The 19,704-nt window shown below is 36.2% G+C and overlaps 1 protein-coding gene across 3 annotated transcripts in view; it reads right to left on the bottom strand.

The window, feature by feature from the left end:
• NETO1 (neuropilin and tolloid like 1) overlaps window positions 1-19,704 on the bottom strand; it is a 92,554-nt gene that overhangs the window by 25,058 nt on the left and 47,792 nt on the right. For all 3 annotated transcript variants that reach the window (XM_014938616.1, XM_014938614.1, XM_014938615.1), the window contains exons 7-9: window positions 13,241-13,469; window positions 3,990-4,103; window positions 1,114-1,672 (exon numbers count right to left, since the gene is read on the bottom strand). In XM_014938616.1, the coding sequence (XP_014794102.1) occupies window positions 1,114-1,672; window positions 3,990-4,103; window positions 13,241-13,469 (902 nt within the window). The remainder of the gene's footprint in view (window positions 1-1,113; window positions 1,673-3,989; window positions 4,104-13,240; window positions 13,470-19,704) is intronic.

Raw genomic sequence — 19,704 nt, 5'->3', positions numbered from 1 at the left:
TTTGCATAGAAAAAAAGAAATATATGCATATAGATACTTAATAAATATTACACCATGATAATCTGATCAATATTCATGAAGTAATTTACATTGGCATGCAATTAGATTAAAATAATCAACTAACTTTTTTTTTTAAGAGACAGAAATGCCTTAATGTGCAAAGAAAATATGGAGGGCATGTAAACAGTCACAAGAAGTGCATAAATAATGCATGCAAGAGAAAACAAATATATATTAAAAAGTTTCTGTGTGGTTTTTTTTTTTAATAAATGGTTCATAAATGTTTCTGATTTTCTTTTTCTTTTACTTATAAACTTTTAGTCATTCATATTTACAGTCATTCAAAGTGCAATATACAGTAGAAATAGCTTTTATTAAAAATATCATGCTTGACTACTTTTTTATTGAAGATTCCTCTTCACTACATTCTTATATGTAAATATATAAGTATTCTTTATTTACTATGATGTCTCATGTTCTAACTGATATATATGTTAATATTACAACTCAAGATACTGTGGTTAATAATGGAACAGATACAGTAAAGTTTTGCAAATACTGTCATTCATTATATAAAAGATGGTGTTTCATGAAAAAAGGGGTTTCCTTACCCCAGGATTGTGTCTCATTATTGTGCCATGCATCAAAATGGATACATGTATCTTTTTATTTATTGATGTATTGATTTAGAGATTTTAGACCAACAGTGAATAATACTCAAGGCCACCTCAATTACAAGGAAACCACAGGTATGTGACTCTTTCGAAAACTAGATTCACACAAAATCTTCTTTGGTTTTTAAAAATTGTACCTGTTCTCTGTTGACCTGTGTGTGTATGCATGTGGGTATGTGTAAAATAGTAAAAGAAAAAGAAAGATATAAAGTATAAAGGTAAAACTGAGATACAGGATCCTTCAAGAAACAGTAGCAGAGATGAGAAAAAGAGAGTCAGGAAGAGAGAAATAGTATAATGGTATGTGCTATCAGGAAACAGAAATTTAAACAATAAATAAAGAGGAAAGAAAATATGTCTTTACTGAAAAAAGAGTGAATATGGTTGGGCAATCAAGTCCTTACACAATAGTCTTCATCAAAAATCTATTGATACTGACCGCTGAACAGCTTTATCATGTCTGGACAGCCTGTGACTTGTGGTTGGTACCTCTTCAATTTCGTCTATCTCACACGCATCTGCAGCATCTTGTGAGTAGCTATGCTTCATGACAAGGATATTTCTCCTGTTTATGGGCTGAATGAGTGGTTTTACAGGCTGGGGTTGTATTTCTGTCAAGACAGAAGCATCTCTTGTGCTGAGGTTACTACGGCTGCCCTTAATGCTAGACACTTGTGATCCACAGTGATGGTCATGAATGCATTTTGAAGATGATCTCCGCAGTTTATGGTAATTTTCAAAGTCATCTGCAACATCAGCAAGGTCAGCTGTAGTCCCTGTCCCTCTGAGGGTGCATAACTCATAATGAGGAGGTTCAAACACCTCCTGGAACACTGTTTGATCAAAGTCTGTTTTCCTTTGGACAAATTTTTTACGAGGCTGCTTGATCTGTACTATAACAGAGATAACAATGAGGATGATCACAATGCAAGAAGACACCCCAATTATAGTCCCACTGGTATTGGTAAGCTGGTCCAATAGGTTAGCTTTTCTTTTTTCTGTGTGACAGGAGAAAAAAAGAACAGCATTAATTGCAGTTCAAAAATAAACGATGGGTTCACAGATTATGGCAAAGCTGACCTTAGTCTGTGTCTGAGTTCACTTAATCAATCTTGCTGACAAAAAGTAAAAAGGAAGAAATCAGGTATATGTGAAAGCCAAATAAACAACACGCAGGTCCTCTGCATGCCTATCCACTTGGAAAGTGATTTACTCAGGGTATAATACGGGCTTAATAAGATGAAAGAATTATTTACATTTTTTAAAAAAAGCAACCACCATAACAAGCAGATGGCTATAATGTAACCTCTGATCTCTATTTAGCTGCTAAAACCCCCAAGACTGTTACAGATGTTCTCTTCATTATTTTCTGTATTTCCAGTACATATATGCAGCTAGGACATTTGGTCCAATGAAAGGGCAAGACTTTCAGGTTTTAAAAAGAAATTCTTTGCATTGGGAACTTCAGTGAAGTCAGGAACAGAAAAGTTACTCAAATTGAGGTTTCAGAAATTAAAAAAAAAAAAAAAAGTATGCAAGTTTCACTGAATTTCACTGAATTTTTAGAGTTGGAGGGGACCATAGAGATCATCTAGTCCAACTCCCCTGCTGAAGCAGGATTGCCTACAGTTATGTCTTTTTTCCTGACGTATTAATTACCACAACTTTTCTAAACACCCATAAAAACTTAAAAGCTGATCCTACCTACTGTCTTTTACACAGGGGCCTCCAGGAAGTTAGCCAGCAAATTCAGCATTGTGAATGAAGGAAACCAGAAAATATACAGTAAAATAATAAAAAAGAAAAATAGTTTCACCCTACTGTTGTTTATGTTTCTTTGTGATTTGCTTTCAAATGGCTGCAGACACATGAGATGGTGACTGAGCCTTGTAGAAATCCAAGCTGAAAGCATTCGCATCAGTCTGTCACAGGCATAGCAAGACTTAACAACTGTGATTAAGTTTCAACACCCAGTCTAGTGTAATTTCTCCTGGCAACCTAAAACATATCAAAGGACTTAATAAAAAGCCCTTGAAATGAAAGTTATTGGCAGCAAAACAATAACATCAATCTCTTCTTAATCTCCTAGCTACCAAAAATGAACTTTTCAATACTCCCCATTGCCTACTCTTGTAGATTCACCTGGGGTTTCTCTAACTGACTGACACACTCTGGGGATGTAGCAGAAAAAGCAACGGAACAGCAAACAATCTTTTTGCTGGAATCAGCAAATGTCCTTTTTCTAGTCAAAAAACCAAGAGAGGATAAACGCATAAGACCCAATAAAAAGATACTTGGCAAATGAAAGATGAAAATAATTCTGGAAATTAAAGAATGGAGAAGGCTTTCTGGGGTTTTTTTGTGCTTAATAAGTAAAGAGCAGATAATTATTTCTCAATCGTATTTTTAGTTTCTTTGAAGAATATTATTCCATGCCATAGTTTTGTTGTGTTCTTTTGAAGTATGTTTTCATTTGTGCTTTACCTTATTGCACTGCTTGTCAGGATTTTACAGGCTTCAGCAGACTTATGAGCTGACTGCTAATCCATCCCATTCTGATTTTTTTTCTTGATTGGTTCCTAAATTTGGCATATCCCATGTTTCCAGGAACAAATCTGCAGTTGTGGGAGGGGGGAGGGAAGCAAACTGTCTCCCTAGCCTGCAATGTAAGTTAAACTCTTTTCTCTGAAGACAACACAGATGCTATTTTTTTGTTTCCAGAAGCACAAAGCAATATTTAGAAATGATTGTCACCACCTGGTTGGGAACATCAGTCCCTACCTATGAAATAGAGATTATGCTTGATTTCCTGTGCTGTTCCTTGCTCTTCAATTTCACTTGATTATAGGTAGATTTGGTTGCTTTCTTACAGTGTTAACTCCACTTCACCTTGGCTTTTTAGCCCACCTGGGCTATTATGGGCATAGCATGCAGCTAAAAGACACCTGCTACTCATATGTTACTCCACTACAAAGGTAACTATGACAAAGAAACAAAAATATTACTTTTAATTACATTTTAGATTGCATGGGAAGCAGAAACCAAGTGATCAGAAAGCTTGCCAGAAGGACATAACCAGCCAGAAGGACACGGCCAACACAAATCAACAACAAGCAAAACAAATGCAAATACTGAAAGTAAAATCCATCAGTATTTTTACCTCTTTTCATTTTCTCTATTGCTTGATGTATGCTCTCCCTGAATTACTCTTCCTGAGCTTTGACCCATCTGGCACATACTTAACAAGAAACTAAGGATAATATTCTGTATTCCACACTGTCTAAATGACTTGACATTTCCAATTCTACACATTACCTTTGCAGTGATTTTCATCCCAAGGATACACACAATTCTGGAGTCCATTGCAGACCAATGTATTATTAATACACATATTACTGTGGCAAAAGAATGTGTTGGCTTCACAAGGGGCTAAAAACAAGAGAGAAAAAGCTGATATTAAGTAGTAAATCACTCAGTTTTCTGCAACAAGCACATCCAGGAGTGATCATGTAATCTGTAATAGGAGAAAGCTGTGCAAAAGAGGTTCCTCAAACATATTTTATATTTGGCATGAAGCATTGAGAACACTCAAGTCAGACATTGCTTATTATTCTATAGCAAGAGATTTTAAGTTCTAGGATGGATGGACTTTTCCACAGCCTGAATCTTATATTTGGCCCCCCAAACGTTGCTGGGGGATCATTCATGGGTTATCAACATTTTTAGGCACAGATCCAAAACAGAGCACCCTATGGGCTGCTATGAAAAAAGTTAACTCTATTCCATGTACTTTCATGCCCATATGAATGGTGCCTGAACTTTTATACACAGAGAAAACAAAATTATTATAAACCCCTGTTGTTCCTAAGAAAGGCTACTGCAAAAAAAGTATGCCTTTGATCACAAATATGAAGATTAAAAAAAAACAACCAGTCTTCAGTGTCCCTGAAGCCTATGGTGTAGGAGAATCATGCAGATAAAAGCTGCAGGATGAAGGCTTTACTGAAGGCCATACACTATTACTGTGAAGAAGCAGCTTGGAAGCCATCAGAAGGAATTGTACACACTGACAAACTGTGCTACTTACTTGCATTGGGAGTCGGGAGATCCTTAGGTGTTAGGGCTGTAGAGATACTACTCTAAAATCATATAAAATAGCAAAGATAAATTATGCCTCATACTTTTTTTCATTAAAACCAAACCAGAAGACCTTCCTCCATTTAGAAAAAGGGCTACAAACTTTATCAAGTCACTAAAAAATTAACTGTTTATATATCTTTTTATCTCAAAGAACTCAAAAGCATTATTATAATTATCTTAAGGGAAAGTTAAAAAATAACCTAAGACTCTTAACTAATCTGAAGGGAGTTATGATGCTCATATTATTGATAATTTGATGCTTCATGGCATTTTTTCTCCTCTGCAACTTTAAAAGCAGTTCCTATGACAACATATATGCACAGCACAGAGACCGGCTCAGAGCAGATGACTGCTTCAGTGGTTTGTTAACTAAAGGCAGTAAAAAGGATTTATATTGTAAAGCTTAATGACTAAATATATCATGTCAAGAAATGCACTTTTGAACAAATGCTGAAGTTCAGATATCCATAACTGACTGTAATGGCTTCTTTAGAGAAGTTATAGCCTGCTAAACAAATAATATATGCCATCAAAACTTGTATACACCCCCAAATATGCAAACATCCACTCAGATGTAACAATATATGCAGACTGATCAGACAGAATGGTTCAATTTTTTGAAAAATCTGGTGTACTACCTCTTAAGAGACCCTGTTCGGGTGTTTAGTTTGTTACAGGAAGGATTTTTCTTTAAACTGGACAGAAAGAGCAGAACATCACATATGCATATTAGCAAGTGAGGGTGTTTTGGGACAGTTCTTGTCTGTTGCTGTCATTTGGGGACAGTGAGGGCTGAGTCTGGAGGACACTGTGACACATTATACAGAGGACCCACCAGAGGTACTATCACCCTTTCACACCCTAGCTGCAATCCCTGTTTCTGGGAAAGGCGAGGATCTTTGGGGACTGGTTCTTTCCAAGACACAGAAAGATTTTCAGTGCCTGCTCTAAGCAAAAACGAAACAGAGCAGGAGAAAATTTGTAAAAGGGAAACCTAAGTAGTCCTGAGTAGCCACCCATTCAAAATATGTGGTAATAAGTAGGAAGTGCACAAGAAAAGAAGACACAAATGGAGAACTCACGAGGAGTAACAGGGGAGCCAGGGGATTAAAAAAAGAAAAAGTACAGGATTAGGGAAATTCATGCTAATAAAGCCATCAAGGAGAAAAAAAAAAACCCTACAAAACCACCAAAAAACATGCACAGTAACATGAAAAGCCTTAGAAGTGAAGTGGTGAGGGCAGAGTGCTGTGTCTGAGCAGGCAGAACCTCTTAGCTGTATGTCTATGACTTGCTCTTGCCAGGTTAAAATCAGTTTGATTTAATCCTGAATGCAACAACAAAGAACGGATTAATAGTGGAAAAATAACCCCCAATAGAATATACAAAAAATTAAGGGAAGGAAGGACAGTTGTGTGAGGAAGAAATAAAGGAATTTAGAAGTATAGTGGTGGTAAGTAAAAAAAGGAGGAACTAGAGGAAGGTAGTAAAGGAAGTGAAAGGAAGAGGAAGAAAGAGAGAACTGCACAGAAGAAACACGATACAAGGCATTCTGCACTGAAAGGAATGACGAGAGATTTCTATTTCAAAATAAAATATTAGAGAATGTTTCAGAAAAAAGAGAGACAAAATAAAAGCAGTACAAAAGATGTTTTTTACAGATTTAAGAAGGGATAGTTATGCAAAGTGAGGGCAGGGAGATCTGGAAATGAAAGGAAAGGGAAAGGAAGGAAGAAGAAATAAAGTTTCAGTTTCTCTAAATTGTGCTGTTGAACTATGGCGGAAGAAGATGGCATGTGAATAAATGTCAAAACTAGATAAATAGCAAGGCAGAGCAATTTCAGAGTAAGTCCAGCAAACTTAGCATGAGAGAAACAATGACAAACAGCCCCCTCTTGTTCATGTTTATAGAATTAGTATGATCAAGTTCTCTCTGTAGTTCCTTGAACCTGGAGGGATTAGTCTGGTCAAGAAATCAATATATTTTCCCCACTCTAATGAAGGCTTTTTGTTGGAATGAATGAAAGCATCAAGGGAAGCTGAAAACTTGTCAGTCCCGTTGTACATTGGAGGAATTAGTTTTTTTGCCCTTGAAGAGGCACAGCAAAGGGGTCTTGAGATCCTGCATCAAGGAAATTCTAGTAATGGCAAAAAGATAAATGAACTGGAAGCTGTTACAGAACCCAAGATGGGAGTAGAATCGAGCAGAAAAGGTATGTGGCAGCAGCACTTGTTAGCTTGAACACACAGAGCTCTGCCTTGGGCTGGACAAAGAGCCAAGTGAGAGTTTTTGGGTCAGGAAGAGTGGTCAGCCCAATGTTGGCCCAGAGCTATCAATACTGTAGTTGATGTCTGTCTGCTATAGACTACCTGATCAGGGACAAGAAGTATATGAAACCACCTTTAGACAATTGAAAGAAGCCTCACATTTGCAGCCTCTGGTCCTTATGGGGAATTTTAACAACCTGATACCTGTGGATACACAGCAGGGCACAAGGTATGTCAGTTGCCAAAGCAAGATGGGGGAAAAGATGAATATGATGCTAAATGGGGCAGGTGACTTGAAATAAGTGAGAGAGTATATTCAGCACAATGAACAATCTATAATCCAAGTGAGAAAATTAGAACTATACATATAACTCAACCTGATGTTTTTTGATAACTTTAGGTCTTTGATAAGTTGTTGGATTTTTACAGCATGAAAGCACTATAATTTAAATGAAATCACTGTTTAAAGAAAAAAACATTATTAAAGGTTCTTTTTTCCAGTTTGGATTTGAAATAATAATTACTTTTATGTACAATACGTTTATATAAAATAAATCCAAACCAATTTCATCCTACGTTATTTTTAATGTTAATATTTTCTTTTAAAAAATTTCTGTAGTATGTGTAGGGATACCTTGCATCTTAATATAAAACCAGATTTTATAGTTATTGAATTAATTATAAAATAACATCTGCTTTGCAACAAGTATTTGCACTGAACTATTTATACTGAACACAAGATGGTGCACTTATCCTAGAAGATATATAAGCAAGTCTTTTTCAGGTTTAGGAAATCTATATTTTTAAAAATCCAATAATAATAACCCTATTTCTGTTATCTGGTATGTAAATATATTTTGTATATAGTACAAGTTAGGAGATCGTTATAATGATCATATTTTGAGAAGATTGCCATCACAGTATTCAAAAAAGCCCGAGTTTAGTATTTGAAGGTTACTGTTTTCAAAATTTATAAAAATTGAGCTAATAGATTTATCTATATTTTCTTGCTATTGGAAGATTTCAGGAATGCACATGGAGCCAATAATCTATACTTTTTTATTTCTTAATGCAAAATGATCATAAATTCTTCTAATCCTGAATAGCCCTTAGGCAGAGAATTCTCCCATATGCAATGTTTATGAAGTAACATGAAATAAAAGCATTCGTATTTTATATTTTAAAAAAGTACTGCTTTCACCGGGGCAATAAAATAAATAATCATAAGTAATATATTTTCATTTATATAACAAAATAACAATATTTATAAACCAATATAGCAATTAGATATTCTCTGTGTTATTAATACTTATACTATTGTGATGTATTGAAATTAGTAATAAAATACATTATCTGCGTGTTGAGCACCATTTTGTTGGGCATTACAGGATACTTTGGGTATAAAATGCAGACACAGCCAGGTCAAAATATTTTTGCAAGATGAAGTCAAACATTGACTTGTTATGTGTGAAGCCTGGCTCTTCCATCTCAGTGCAGTGCTTTCCCCAGTGTATTTACACTGTTTCTCAGCACCACGCAGAGTTAGTGCAACTCCTTTGTTTCTGAGGTGTGAATTATTCCGAGCAAGCTACCTTGGGTGTCTATGTCATACATACTTCATTGAATCGTGTGGATTTACCCTTTGAGCCTGTTTCAAGACAAGGATTTCATTCCAGGGTTCCCTAATCTTAGACGAATACCCTACCCTACTTGCTATTTTTAGACTTTTCTCTCTTCCCCCCTTCCCTTCCAGTCATAACACTTTTGAGAGGTCTTGCTTTCTTCTGAGGGTGAATTCTGAAATCTTAATAATGGTTAAATGTGATAAATATTTTACACTGAACTCGTTAGACATTTCACACCTACTCCTTATGTCCTCAAGATAGGTTGTTGCATCATTCTCCACACATTAATTCTTTAAGTATAGATCATTTGGCCTTTGACACTGTTCCTTACTGAAAAATAGAGCTTTCTTTCCTTCACAAGAGAAAGAAACATGAAATTCTTCAGATGTTCCTTGAATCATCCTTGAAACAGAGGAAGAAGTTTTCTCTCAGCCTCTCCAAGGAACAATTTATCAGTCATGTTGAGATTATTTCACTTACTTGATTAAAATATAAAATTATTAAGATGGTTTTAGTACTGTACACTACATTACCTAAAGTAAAATTACTTATCTTTTCATATGCCAGTAATGGAAAAAAAATATAATCTTATTAATATAGAGCTATTAGAAACTTGAAAATGAAATGTCCTTAAGATGGTATTTTCTTTCTTAGCCACCTTCAGACAGCTCTGTTCAAGATAAAAGTAACTTTTACAGATAGTTCTTACCAGACACACATCTAGTCTTTAAAAAACACTTATATGTGTTTTCATGGGGTTTTTTGGAACATGAACTCACCAGAGAATGGCAGCTCAGGAGCATGTACTCAGAGCTCAAACCTGTGTTCCATTTATACGTTCTAGGCATCACAAACACGTATTTTGTTCAGGGGCAGGGAGGCATTGGGATGCTTAACCTGTGAGGGTTTTTCACCAGAGATAACTACAAATAGCACAGAGGGGCAGAAAATCACAGATGAGTGCCCACAAGTAAGGAGGCGATCTCAATGTTTTCTTTTTTTATACCTGTTAGAGTGGAAGCAGGAAGGAAACCTAGCAAAGCTGCAGTCTATTTACACTCATAAATCCTTTCAGAGGGAAACCATCTCCTCACATATGTTGCACTTATCACTTTGTTGTTCTCTTTCTCAGTAGTTCTCTTTTTGTTACCATAATAAACACAGGCATTAATACTGCATACCTTTTCCCCATCAGAGAATTGCCCATGCTGGGATGATCACCTTCATGGATTCTGGCTGTAAACAAGGACTTGAGTGCTGTTAGTTAATAAAGCTGTGCACTACTCTTCTAAACGTGGCTCTAGATTTCTATCCAAATACAGGGTTTGTTAATAAAAAGTACGATAGAACTTGTGCTGCTTTAAGGAAATCACATGTGACAGGGCTTTCAAGACAGTATTAGAGCTCAACAGGGCAACAAAATAAGAGAAAGAATGATATTTTTCCGGTCTTAGGTTTTTGGTGCAGGGTTATGGATGGAAAAAGAAGCAGTACTACTAAATAGCAGTCAGAGGTGAGAGAGAAGAACCTCTTTCCCACTGTGCATACAGAGGGATTTTTTTCTTATTCCATACACCCTGGTTCTGTGAGTATGCTTTTAGGTTAAAGCATAGGTATGTCTGCTTCAGAGCAGCTCTTTGAAGAAGCTGTAGGTGTAGCTCGTCTGTCATTAATCAGGCTGGAGATCACTCTCACAGTTGTGGAAAATGAACAGTTAGTCAGCAGGTGAAAAGACAAAGACTCATTTTTCAAGTCTTCTTACCAGATGAACAGACACCTCTTGATGATACCAGCTTTCTCGTTTTCCTTTTTCTGATTCTTAAAGTAATTTATTGAATATTTGAAACCTATTGTTGACAGTGACTACCATATGCAAAAATATGATTAGATACATATGCTTAGAAGATATATTAAATATTAAAAAGGTAAGGACATAAGCAGACAAACCCCATAATGATAGTTGGAATAGCTAATAATGCTGATCATGAAATATAAAATCATCACTCTAAATTATCAGTAATTAAGAATTAATTGGATATTAAGTGTTACTTAGAGATCTACTATTCTGATGATGTGAGAATCATTACTAATTTTCTGGCATGGCATCACTGCTAGAGGTTTGAACACTTGTAAGGCCATTTTCTAGACACAAACAAAAAAGACACATATATTTCAAACGTAATTGGAGCACACTGATCAAACCATATGAAAATAGTCATATAAGAAATGTCTTTAAGATTTCTCTGTTCTACGCAAATATCAAGTCTCCAGGAAACAGCTCTATAACAAGAATTAACACTAAGCAGACTTACATAGAAAGAAAATATTCCTCAGGCTAAGTAGTCTGTTTCTACAAAAAACCACTTCCAGATCACAAACCCTTCTGTTAGGAAAGACTGTAATCTCAACAATTTATCTCCATACTAAGGAGGGGAACTTCGGGAGCTACAGATCACACCTCCTGGCCATTCACACAGCAACAGTACATAGAGGGATTTTTACTTTGTCACTCTTTCCCATACACATAACCACACATAATGTCATCTACTATTTTATTTCTTTCTCAGCTGTAGGTGAACATGATAGCTTTTTTCCTCTTTGTCCTGGGGTAGAGACACAGGTATCTGTTCCCTGATGCTTATCTCCCTGAATGAGGACTGACATTCCCTCTCTTCCATGCAGATGATCTAATTATTCCCACATGCTGCTGAAAGACATTGCAGTTTGCATGGTATGAGTTGTGTCTCGCAGTGCGCACACTGGACATCTGCTCCAGCTGACTCCTGACAGCCAGCACCAGTCTGCAGCATAGGGCAGCATTTCTGGACAACTGACATGTCACAGAAAGAACAATCATCATGACCTTTAAACCCTTAAACTCAACTTCCAGCACTAAAAACATGAATGCAGTTTCTTCTAATATTTATGAGCAGGCACAATTGAGCCCTTAATAAATTTTAAGCTTTTAGTGTGCAATGATTCTTTAGAACACATTTACAGAAAACACACCATGTTAATATTTTCAAATTCCCAGTCAGAATATCATACAGTATAAATTCTCATCTGTTTACAAGAACGGAGTAGCTCATAAGATGTAGGGTCTCAGGTAAACATATCAGGAATACTATAAGAGAAAAAAACACATTTTTCCTTGCAAACGCATACTTATTCAAACCTTCATTTCAAGTTAGTCATCACTCTCCAGTTCTTTTTATGCTGCGAACCTCCAGTGTCTATGCAGTTGTTTCTAAGGTAACAGATCAGGATGCCTTGTGAAAAAAAAATGAACTAGATCTTGAATATTCAAGACATCTCCAGTTGCAGAAATGAGAAAAGGGCAGTATCATCTCAGCTGAGGGTTCTCAGTGTCTTTTAGACCCTGGCCTGATTTATTGATAAGAAAAATATAATCCACCCTGAGGCTGCAGTGTGAGAGTAGAGTGGTGTATGCAGTTTCAGGCATGTAGCCTGTCAGAAATTTTTAATCAGAGCCATAATTAAGGAATTACAGAGGCTGCTCTCAACAGAGTCTCATTGCCTCATTGCAGGGTACACATACACAGAATACAGATGAAGAATGTGTTTGGTAGGATTGTGCCTTCATTCCAACCACTGACAACTGCACAGAAATCTTCCTGTCAGACATGTGATGCTCAAACCAAAAAATACATTAAAAGTGAAAGCGAATCAGTATGTGAAAATAAATGCATATACTCCTTCCTCAAGGTACCAAATATGCATTTTTTCCATCAAAGAAAACAAATCAATATCATTCACAGGTGACTATCTGAATCAATAACTTTCAGTGAATAGGATTATTGGGTTTTGTTGAGGGTTTTTTGCACTTTATTTGTTTTTTTAAAACTGGCTAGAAGTACCTTTTGTTTCTTTCAAAAGCTGTTTTGCTTATTATCTGAGTCCAGAAATCATATAAACATATGAATGCAGGCAAGAGAGAATATTAATCAAAACATCAAATAAGGCTTTTAGGAAACTTCTCTTACTACAAAAAAGTAACTAAATTATTTGCTTAACAATATCTGTTTATATATGTTAATATATGTTTATTGATAAGTGCATTCTGGAATATGCACAAATACATCCACCATCTGTGATAAAATAATCATAAGGTATTTTTCAAATGCCCATCATAATAAGATCTAAAAAGTCAAATTCATAGAAAAGCATCAGGCCTGATAAAAACCTTCAGAACGGTATTATTTTCCACGTGTTAGGGAAAACTGAGACAAAGTGACTCAATAACTTGGGGATCAGATAAAATTTGGGGTCATAGGATAGGAAAGGTAATGACTACTCATAGTTGTCTTCCTATCTCTGAATCCTATACTCTCTCTACTGCATTACAAATTATTACATGCTACAAATGCATGGAATAAAAGCTATCCTGAATATTTGCAAAGTTTGTTTGGGAACATTCTTCAGCGACTTTTCTGCATGAAGAAAATATTAAGAGTTTCGGGGATCTGCATGACTTAACAAATTGAAAGGCAGACACAGTGATTATGGTCTTACGTTCTTGGAAAGATGTGAAGAGCATCTGGAATCGGCTGCTTCGACTGCCTTCATCTGCCCACATGCGGATTACACCGAGACCTGTCCTCAGCATTACATCATTAGCAACAGTGCTGCAAAACTTCGCTTTCAAATCCTCCACAGAGCTGCTTCCGTCATAGACAGCTACGAAATTCCTTTTACATTCATTAGAATTCTGCATCTCGTAGTCCAAGAATCGCAAATAGATCTATGAAGTAAACAAATAACAAAGGTAACATGTACAGATATTTGAGAATGACTAAACAAACATTAAACACCTTTTCTCTACCTTGTGGAAGAAAAACTACCACCAAGATAACACCACCATCAAAATAATCTTTCTGGAGCTGGTGATCCACAGGCCACTTCTCTGGAAGGGCATTAGTATGGAAACTGAGCACTGTTTATACTTCCTGGTATTTTGTCTTGCTTCAAAGTAGATTCTAGTGGAAGATCTAGGTTTTTTTGTTCTTCTTTGCAGTAAGGTCCTTATTTCCAAATATATACCTGTCTTTGAGAAGTGTGTATAACAGTCCAAGCTGAAGGACAGACAAGCTAGAAATTTCTTCTTTCGCTGGCTGGCACAATATTGCTCTATTACTTGCCTGACATGGAAAATAATAAGGCAAATAATTGCTGCTCCCTCCCCAGAGTCAATATGTGTCATCTTTGTGATATGACTCAGCTACACTGATTCAGGAAGTGAGAATCTGGGAGCCAGGCAGAACTCAATCATTAATCTTTTCATGTTTCCTCAAGCAATTTGGCCACCATCTCAGCTTTTCTAAACAAAGTCTTATGGTATATATCTTCATAATTTAACAGGGTTGAAATCAAGAGTATTTCGTGGAAACTGCTAGAAACCTAGAAAGTTTTTTAGGAAATGTCTCATGCATACAAACTAAATTGTAAATGTAGTAGATGTCTTGCCTTTTGCAAAGAACTCGTTAAATCTACTCGAAAAGAAGCAGAGGTGAGGAGAAAATGCTATTGTTTGATACTCAATTCTGTATACGACTTTAATAGGGAAAACCACTCATTTTAAAAGCAATTGCTAATACAAGCAGCATCAAGTATTCCTGTAACAGAGAAGCTAAGCAATATTTTAAATAAACACATGGTACATAATCAAGCTGCCAAGCATACCCAGGAGACTTCAGGGGAATGATACAGAAAGTTGAAGTAGGGTAGAAGCGGCATAAAAAGCCAGTAAACATACCCAGCCACCAGTTATATGCATCTTCACTTGAAAAACTAACCAAAAAGAAACTCTACTGTATTAGACATCAGGTATACTTCTTTACAAACAGTCTTGTAAACTTCAAGTAGTTTTTTACATGCACAGAACAATTGCTTAAAAAGCTGCTCTGGATTTGTCTAAAGTACACAAACACAGCAACAGGACCCACCGCCTCATTAATATATTAAAGCTTTTATGATTTGAGAATTATGTGCCTGCCCCTGTTTAATAATAGCTCAGATTTTTAAATGAGCCTTCTCAGATACTGCATTATAGTACATTTTCATTCCTTGTTACGCTTTGCAGCTGGTCTCTCTGAAAAGAATATTTGTAAAACAAGTTTTACTATCGTATTAAATTTGGTATACTGTTTCATTTTGCTTGCTTAATCTTCTTCTAGTATGTTATCACTTATGGTAATCCTTACTTCTCTTCCAACATTCCCAACCTCCAGAACTCTTCAGAGGAATATATCTCAATTAAAATGCACTTAAGTGAATTCTACTTTTACCAAATATCCTGTTTTTTAAATACCATAAATTAAGGAAGCTGCTTATATTGATCTCTTAAAAATTGAACAGTGAACAGCAATACACAAAGTAATATTAAGATGGCAACACCTTATATCAAGGAGTACTTTTTATAGTGTTTTTAATTTAAGTTACTGCTTGCTCCACCCCTGCAGTAGAATGAAATATTACTAGATTTCAGTCACCCAACATTGCTGAAATTTTCTCACAGTATCCCCCACTTTTTATAAATGTGTTGTCTTGAGATGTCTCGCCATTTCCTCTCCTGCTGAGGGACATGAAGTTTCCATTCCTGTCAAAACAGGTCACCTACTTCCTTGGTGAAGTCATACTTAAAGGCTTGTCTTGAATTCTGAAGATGCATTTCTGAAGTTCTTGGCACTGGCCACTCCCTCTACAAGTCTCTCTTACACTTTCTACACTCTTCCTCCCCTCCACAGGTGCTCAGGCATCTGACCCTTTACTCCTTCTTGTGCTCCAAATCCTTGTTCTTGGTATTATCCAGATATTTGGAGCATTTCTGTCTTGAAAATGTGCAGAAATTAAAATCAATTGGAACCACGCAAAAGTGAGCAGCAAAAGGCTAGCAAGAGAGCTGCAATCAGGAATTTTGAATCAGTCAGGGACTCAAACGCAGCCATGCAGAACTGGGGTGGACAACAAGAGATGAGGATTTAGTCCTCACTCATGTGGCTTGATAAGACCCTCTTGTATTAGTGGCTCTTGGGGTCCAGCTGGCACGGGCATGCTATTGTCCTGGCAGAGCAAGATTATGAGGGAGTGACGATGTATAGGAAGCGACAGAGCCATGATACCCACACCCAGCAACTGGATATAGTTGGGACACACTGGAGAGCTGCTTCCTGTATCCTAGAGACCAGTTGCTCCTGCTCAAACAAAACCGTAACACACACCGTGAAACCTTGGCACCCAGCCTCTCCTGTAAAGCTGCTGAGGTAGTCCATCTCTGCATAATGTTTCACTTAGAATGGAGAGCTAAATGTGCACCTTGCTTTTCTTTCCTCCACTAACAGCAGCTGCTGGCTTCAGATGAGTGTTCCACTGCTTGCCAGCTTTGCCACAGGTAATGCAATACAATCCTGCAGCTGATTATATGCAATACTGTATACATATGACTGTTTCCCAGGAAGTAAAGCATGTCAGACAAATGTCTTATAGGAACGCACAGAAGGCTTTCAACATATATTCATGATTAATTATTTTAATGCCATATATGCCTATCACGTGTATACCACTTATATGTTCTAATATACCATGTATAGATATGATATACCATGCAGATATAATACAATGTACATCTATCATATTTTCATCTTGCAACATTCTTCAGGAAAGCTCTTACTGCAGAAAAAGATACCTTGGTCTGACCGCAGAACATCAGTAAAACTATACTTCACCTAATGAGAGAAGGACTTCTTACACTTGTTCATTTGTTCTTTATTTCTATCCTGCTGTCTTATATGTATGTATATACATATAAGTATATATACTTATATGTACATATATATACTTATATATACATATGTATGTATATATACTTGTATATACATACATATGTGTGTATACATATATATAAGCACATATGTATCTTGTATCTGGTATCCCATTTCACTATTGAGATGTAATTTATATTAGTTCTCATTCTTACAAGAAATGTGTGCTAATCCTCACTGAGGTTGTAAAATACCAGCTCTCATAGTAATTTCCAGCATTCATCAATTATTCCTGACCTGTTCAAACAGATTGTTCACATAACAACACAGCCAAAGTCTTATTTCCATGGGCTTTTCATTTGATGTAGTCTAGTTTCTGGTGGCACGCCACCCTTATAAAATAGTGAAATATTTCTTAGAGTAGCAGCTGTAAATGGTGAGAGGGAATCGAGAGAACAATAACTTAGCACTTCACTTTGAGTCTTTCAGCGAAGAAGCCAACACTTCCAGTTCTTCCCAAGCCTGAATTCTGCTGTTGATCATACGAGTTCATTTCTCTCTGTGATAAATTCAGCTAAAATCATAACATATATAGACTTGATAGGTCCTGGAACCACTGGAAAGAAATATTTGGCTTTAAAATCTATGGCCATCCTTCAGAAAAATAGATGACACCTTCTCCAATAGAATAAAATTTCATAAATTAGAGAAAATAAATTCCTGATATTCTGAGGTGCATTGAAGTTTCATTCTTACAGTCTCCTTTGGAGATGACTATTACTCGGAACTTTATAAAAAGTAATGATTACTTGATCCAAAGCTCACTGAAATCAGTGGGTATCTTTCCATTTACATAAGTATATTTGGATCAGACCTATGGATTAAGACTGCAGTGCATTTTTAAAAACTGGAAACTTGATTACACAAACTGATACCTTGATATTGGATCAGATTTTATTTTGAAGAGCTGGAATAATTTAATTGCATCTGCACGCCTCTGCCAATTTTTATGGTTTTATTTCTATATATTTGCCATTGTTCCTGTCACTGGCTGTAAGACCCACACTGGCAAAAGAAAATGACTAATAAATTGACTTCCCCAGGGAAAGAATAAAACTGATTATATGACAAACTGTTATCTAATGCAAAATGTTCCTGATACATAATCAGTGGCACTATTCTCATTACTTTCACTGGTATGTGGATCTCACTAAAAGAAATTAAGCAGAAAGTGAGAGAAACGTTATCAATATTTCTGGTTATTTCATTTACTGAGATCTTAGTCATTAATTCTACCAGCAGTGGATAAGAAACTTTGCTCCCCTAAAAGAAAACAGATGAACAAAAAAGAGGTCACAAACTCAAATGCCGCCATCTGCCTACGTTAAGCCTTTTTTCATTGATGCCAATGGGAGCTTTTAGAATGATAACATTTCCTTAGGTACTGACACACTATATTAGCATAATCAGGACATTCTTGTTGAAGAGAACATCTCATTTGAAAGAAGCAGCATAATTGTTGTGTCTTCTTCTTCCACGTTTTTGTTGTAAAGCTTTAATAAGATGCTTTTCTCAAATCATGTTTCACATTACTTAAAAGAACAGGCTCCTAATGCACAAGTATTACCTCTTCCTGAGCTTCAAGACATCACTGCAAATGCCAATGTTATTAGCAACAAAACCGATAAACCCTCACTGCAACTGTGGCGTATGTAATTTACACTTGGTCACAGTGTATTTTAAATAATTGTCTTGTCAACTTTAAGGTTTGTATTATCATCAAAGTCATGAAAAAGGAAATGCTGCATAAGTTTTACTATTTTTTTAATTTAAATTTGAAAACAACAGAAATCTCTGACTGCCTATATTAGGGAAAAAAAAAAGAATCGTTGTAAATTATGAATAATACATCACCTCAGTAAAATGGTCAGATTATGATCTCTTCATAGTGAATCACTTTTGATGAGTTCTGCTTTTTAATCAATCACTGAAGGTTAGGGCTGACAACATGATTGATCAGGCCAGTCAGGAAAAGTTTCAATCCATATCCCAGAATATCAGACTTAATATATGTGCACAGACATTCAGTCCTTTATAATGCTTCAACACAAAACAAACCAAACCAACCAAACAAAAAGCCATCGTTCAACTGCCAAAAGCAATTTAGATGCAAGACAAAAATCTCCTCTTCATCAGGGCCAAACATCCAGATTTTGCATATTCGACTTCTAGGTTCAGTCAATTCTATTCTAAGTGCAGGACTGGGTTAAATGGTCCTATGTCTTTCCCTATTGCTCAGTGATCAGTTACAGTGTTTGCTTTGTTCTGCATCTTGTTCAGCTCTATGTGATTAACAAAGGACTTTCAAGATGATACCTGTAGAATTTAGGCCTGGGAAGCCCAGTTTTTTAAAGCAGGTTGTGCAACACTAATTAATCTCCTTCAAGACAAAAAGACCACAAGCGTACCAGCCTAACAAACATATTACTAACAATGCTGAATTTGTCTTCTAAAGTAGCCTGTCCTGTTGCTTGGATCCTAAACTTATTTTTTGAAAATTAACATTACTTACGCATGAAAGTGTTAACAGTACATGTTCTGTTCAGTTTTTTGTTTGTTTGAGGGTTTTTTGACATTTTTATGCCTGCTGTTATCAGTCTGGGTCCATGCTGTGCAAACAGAGAGCTCCATACCTCATATTTTCCTCTCTGTTGGTGTTTGAAGAACACCGTCTCTCAGAGGTGACAACCTTATATGGTACTTCTTCTAACACTGTGTGATTCACAGCCAGGCTCAGACATAAAAATACCATTTTCCTGGACAAGTGAAACTCTTCAGATTTCTTTGCTTTGTCCTATTTGTTTCTTCAGACTTCTACGAGTCCCCAATAACTGACATTTATTCTAACCGTCAAGTCACCCTCATTTTTCTCTCGTACAGTGGCAAAATGTTTGCAAGTGACAACCTTTACGGCTCTTTGGTGCTGCCCTGCTTTTTAACACTGAAAACTGTACATCACAACCTGATTCGTCTGTTCTCTTTGGTAGATGCTTTATTACTTTCATCAGTAGGTTTTTTAAATTACATTTCTTAATAATAATTTGTTTTGGGGATGTTGAGGTTGATGATATTTCTATACCTGAATGGAATAGGTTCATGCTAACTTGGAAGTGCTTTTTTTGGTCAATACTACTCTGGCATGTGTATTACCATGCCTGC

The sequence above is a fragment of the Calidris pugnax genome, unplaced genomic scaffold, assembly GCF_001431845.1.
Source record: "Calidris pugnax isolate Ruff unplaced genomic scaffold, ASM143184v1 scaffold13, whole genome shotgun sequence".
NCBI classification, from domain to species: domain Eukaryota; kingdom Metazoa; phylum Chordata; class Aves; order Charadriiformes; family Scolopacidae; genus Calidris; species Calidris pugnax.
The sequence above is the reverse complement of the archived record's forward strand: the minus strand, read 5'-3'. Positions and strand labels throughout refer to the sequence as shown.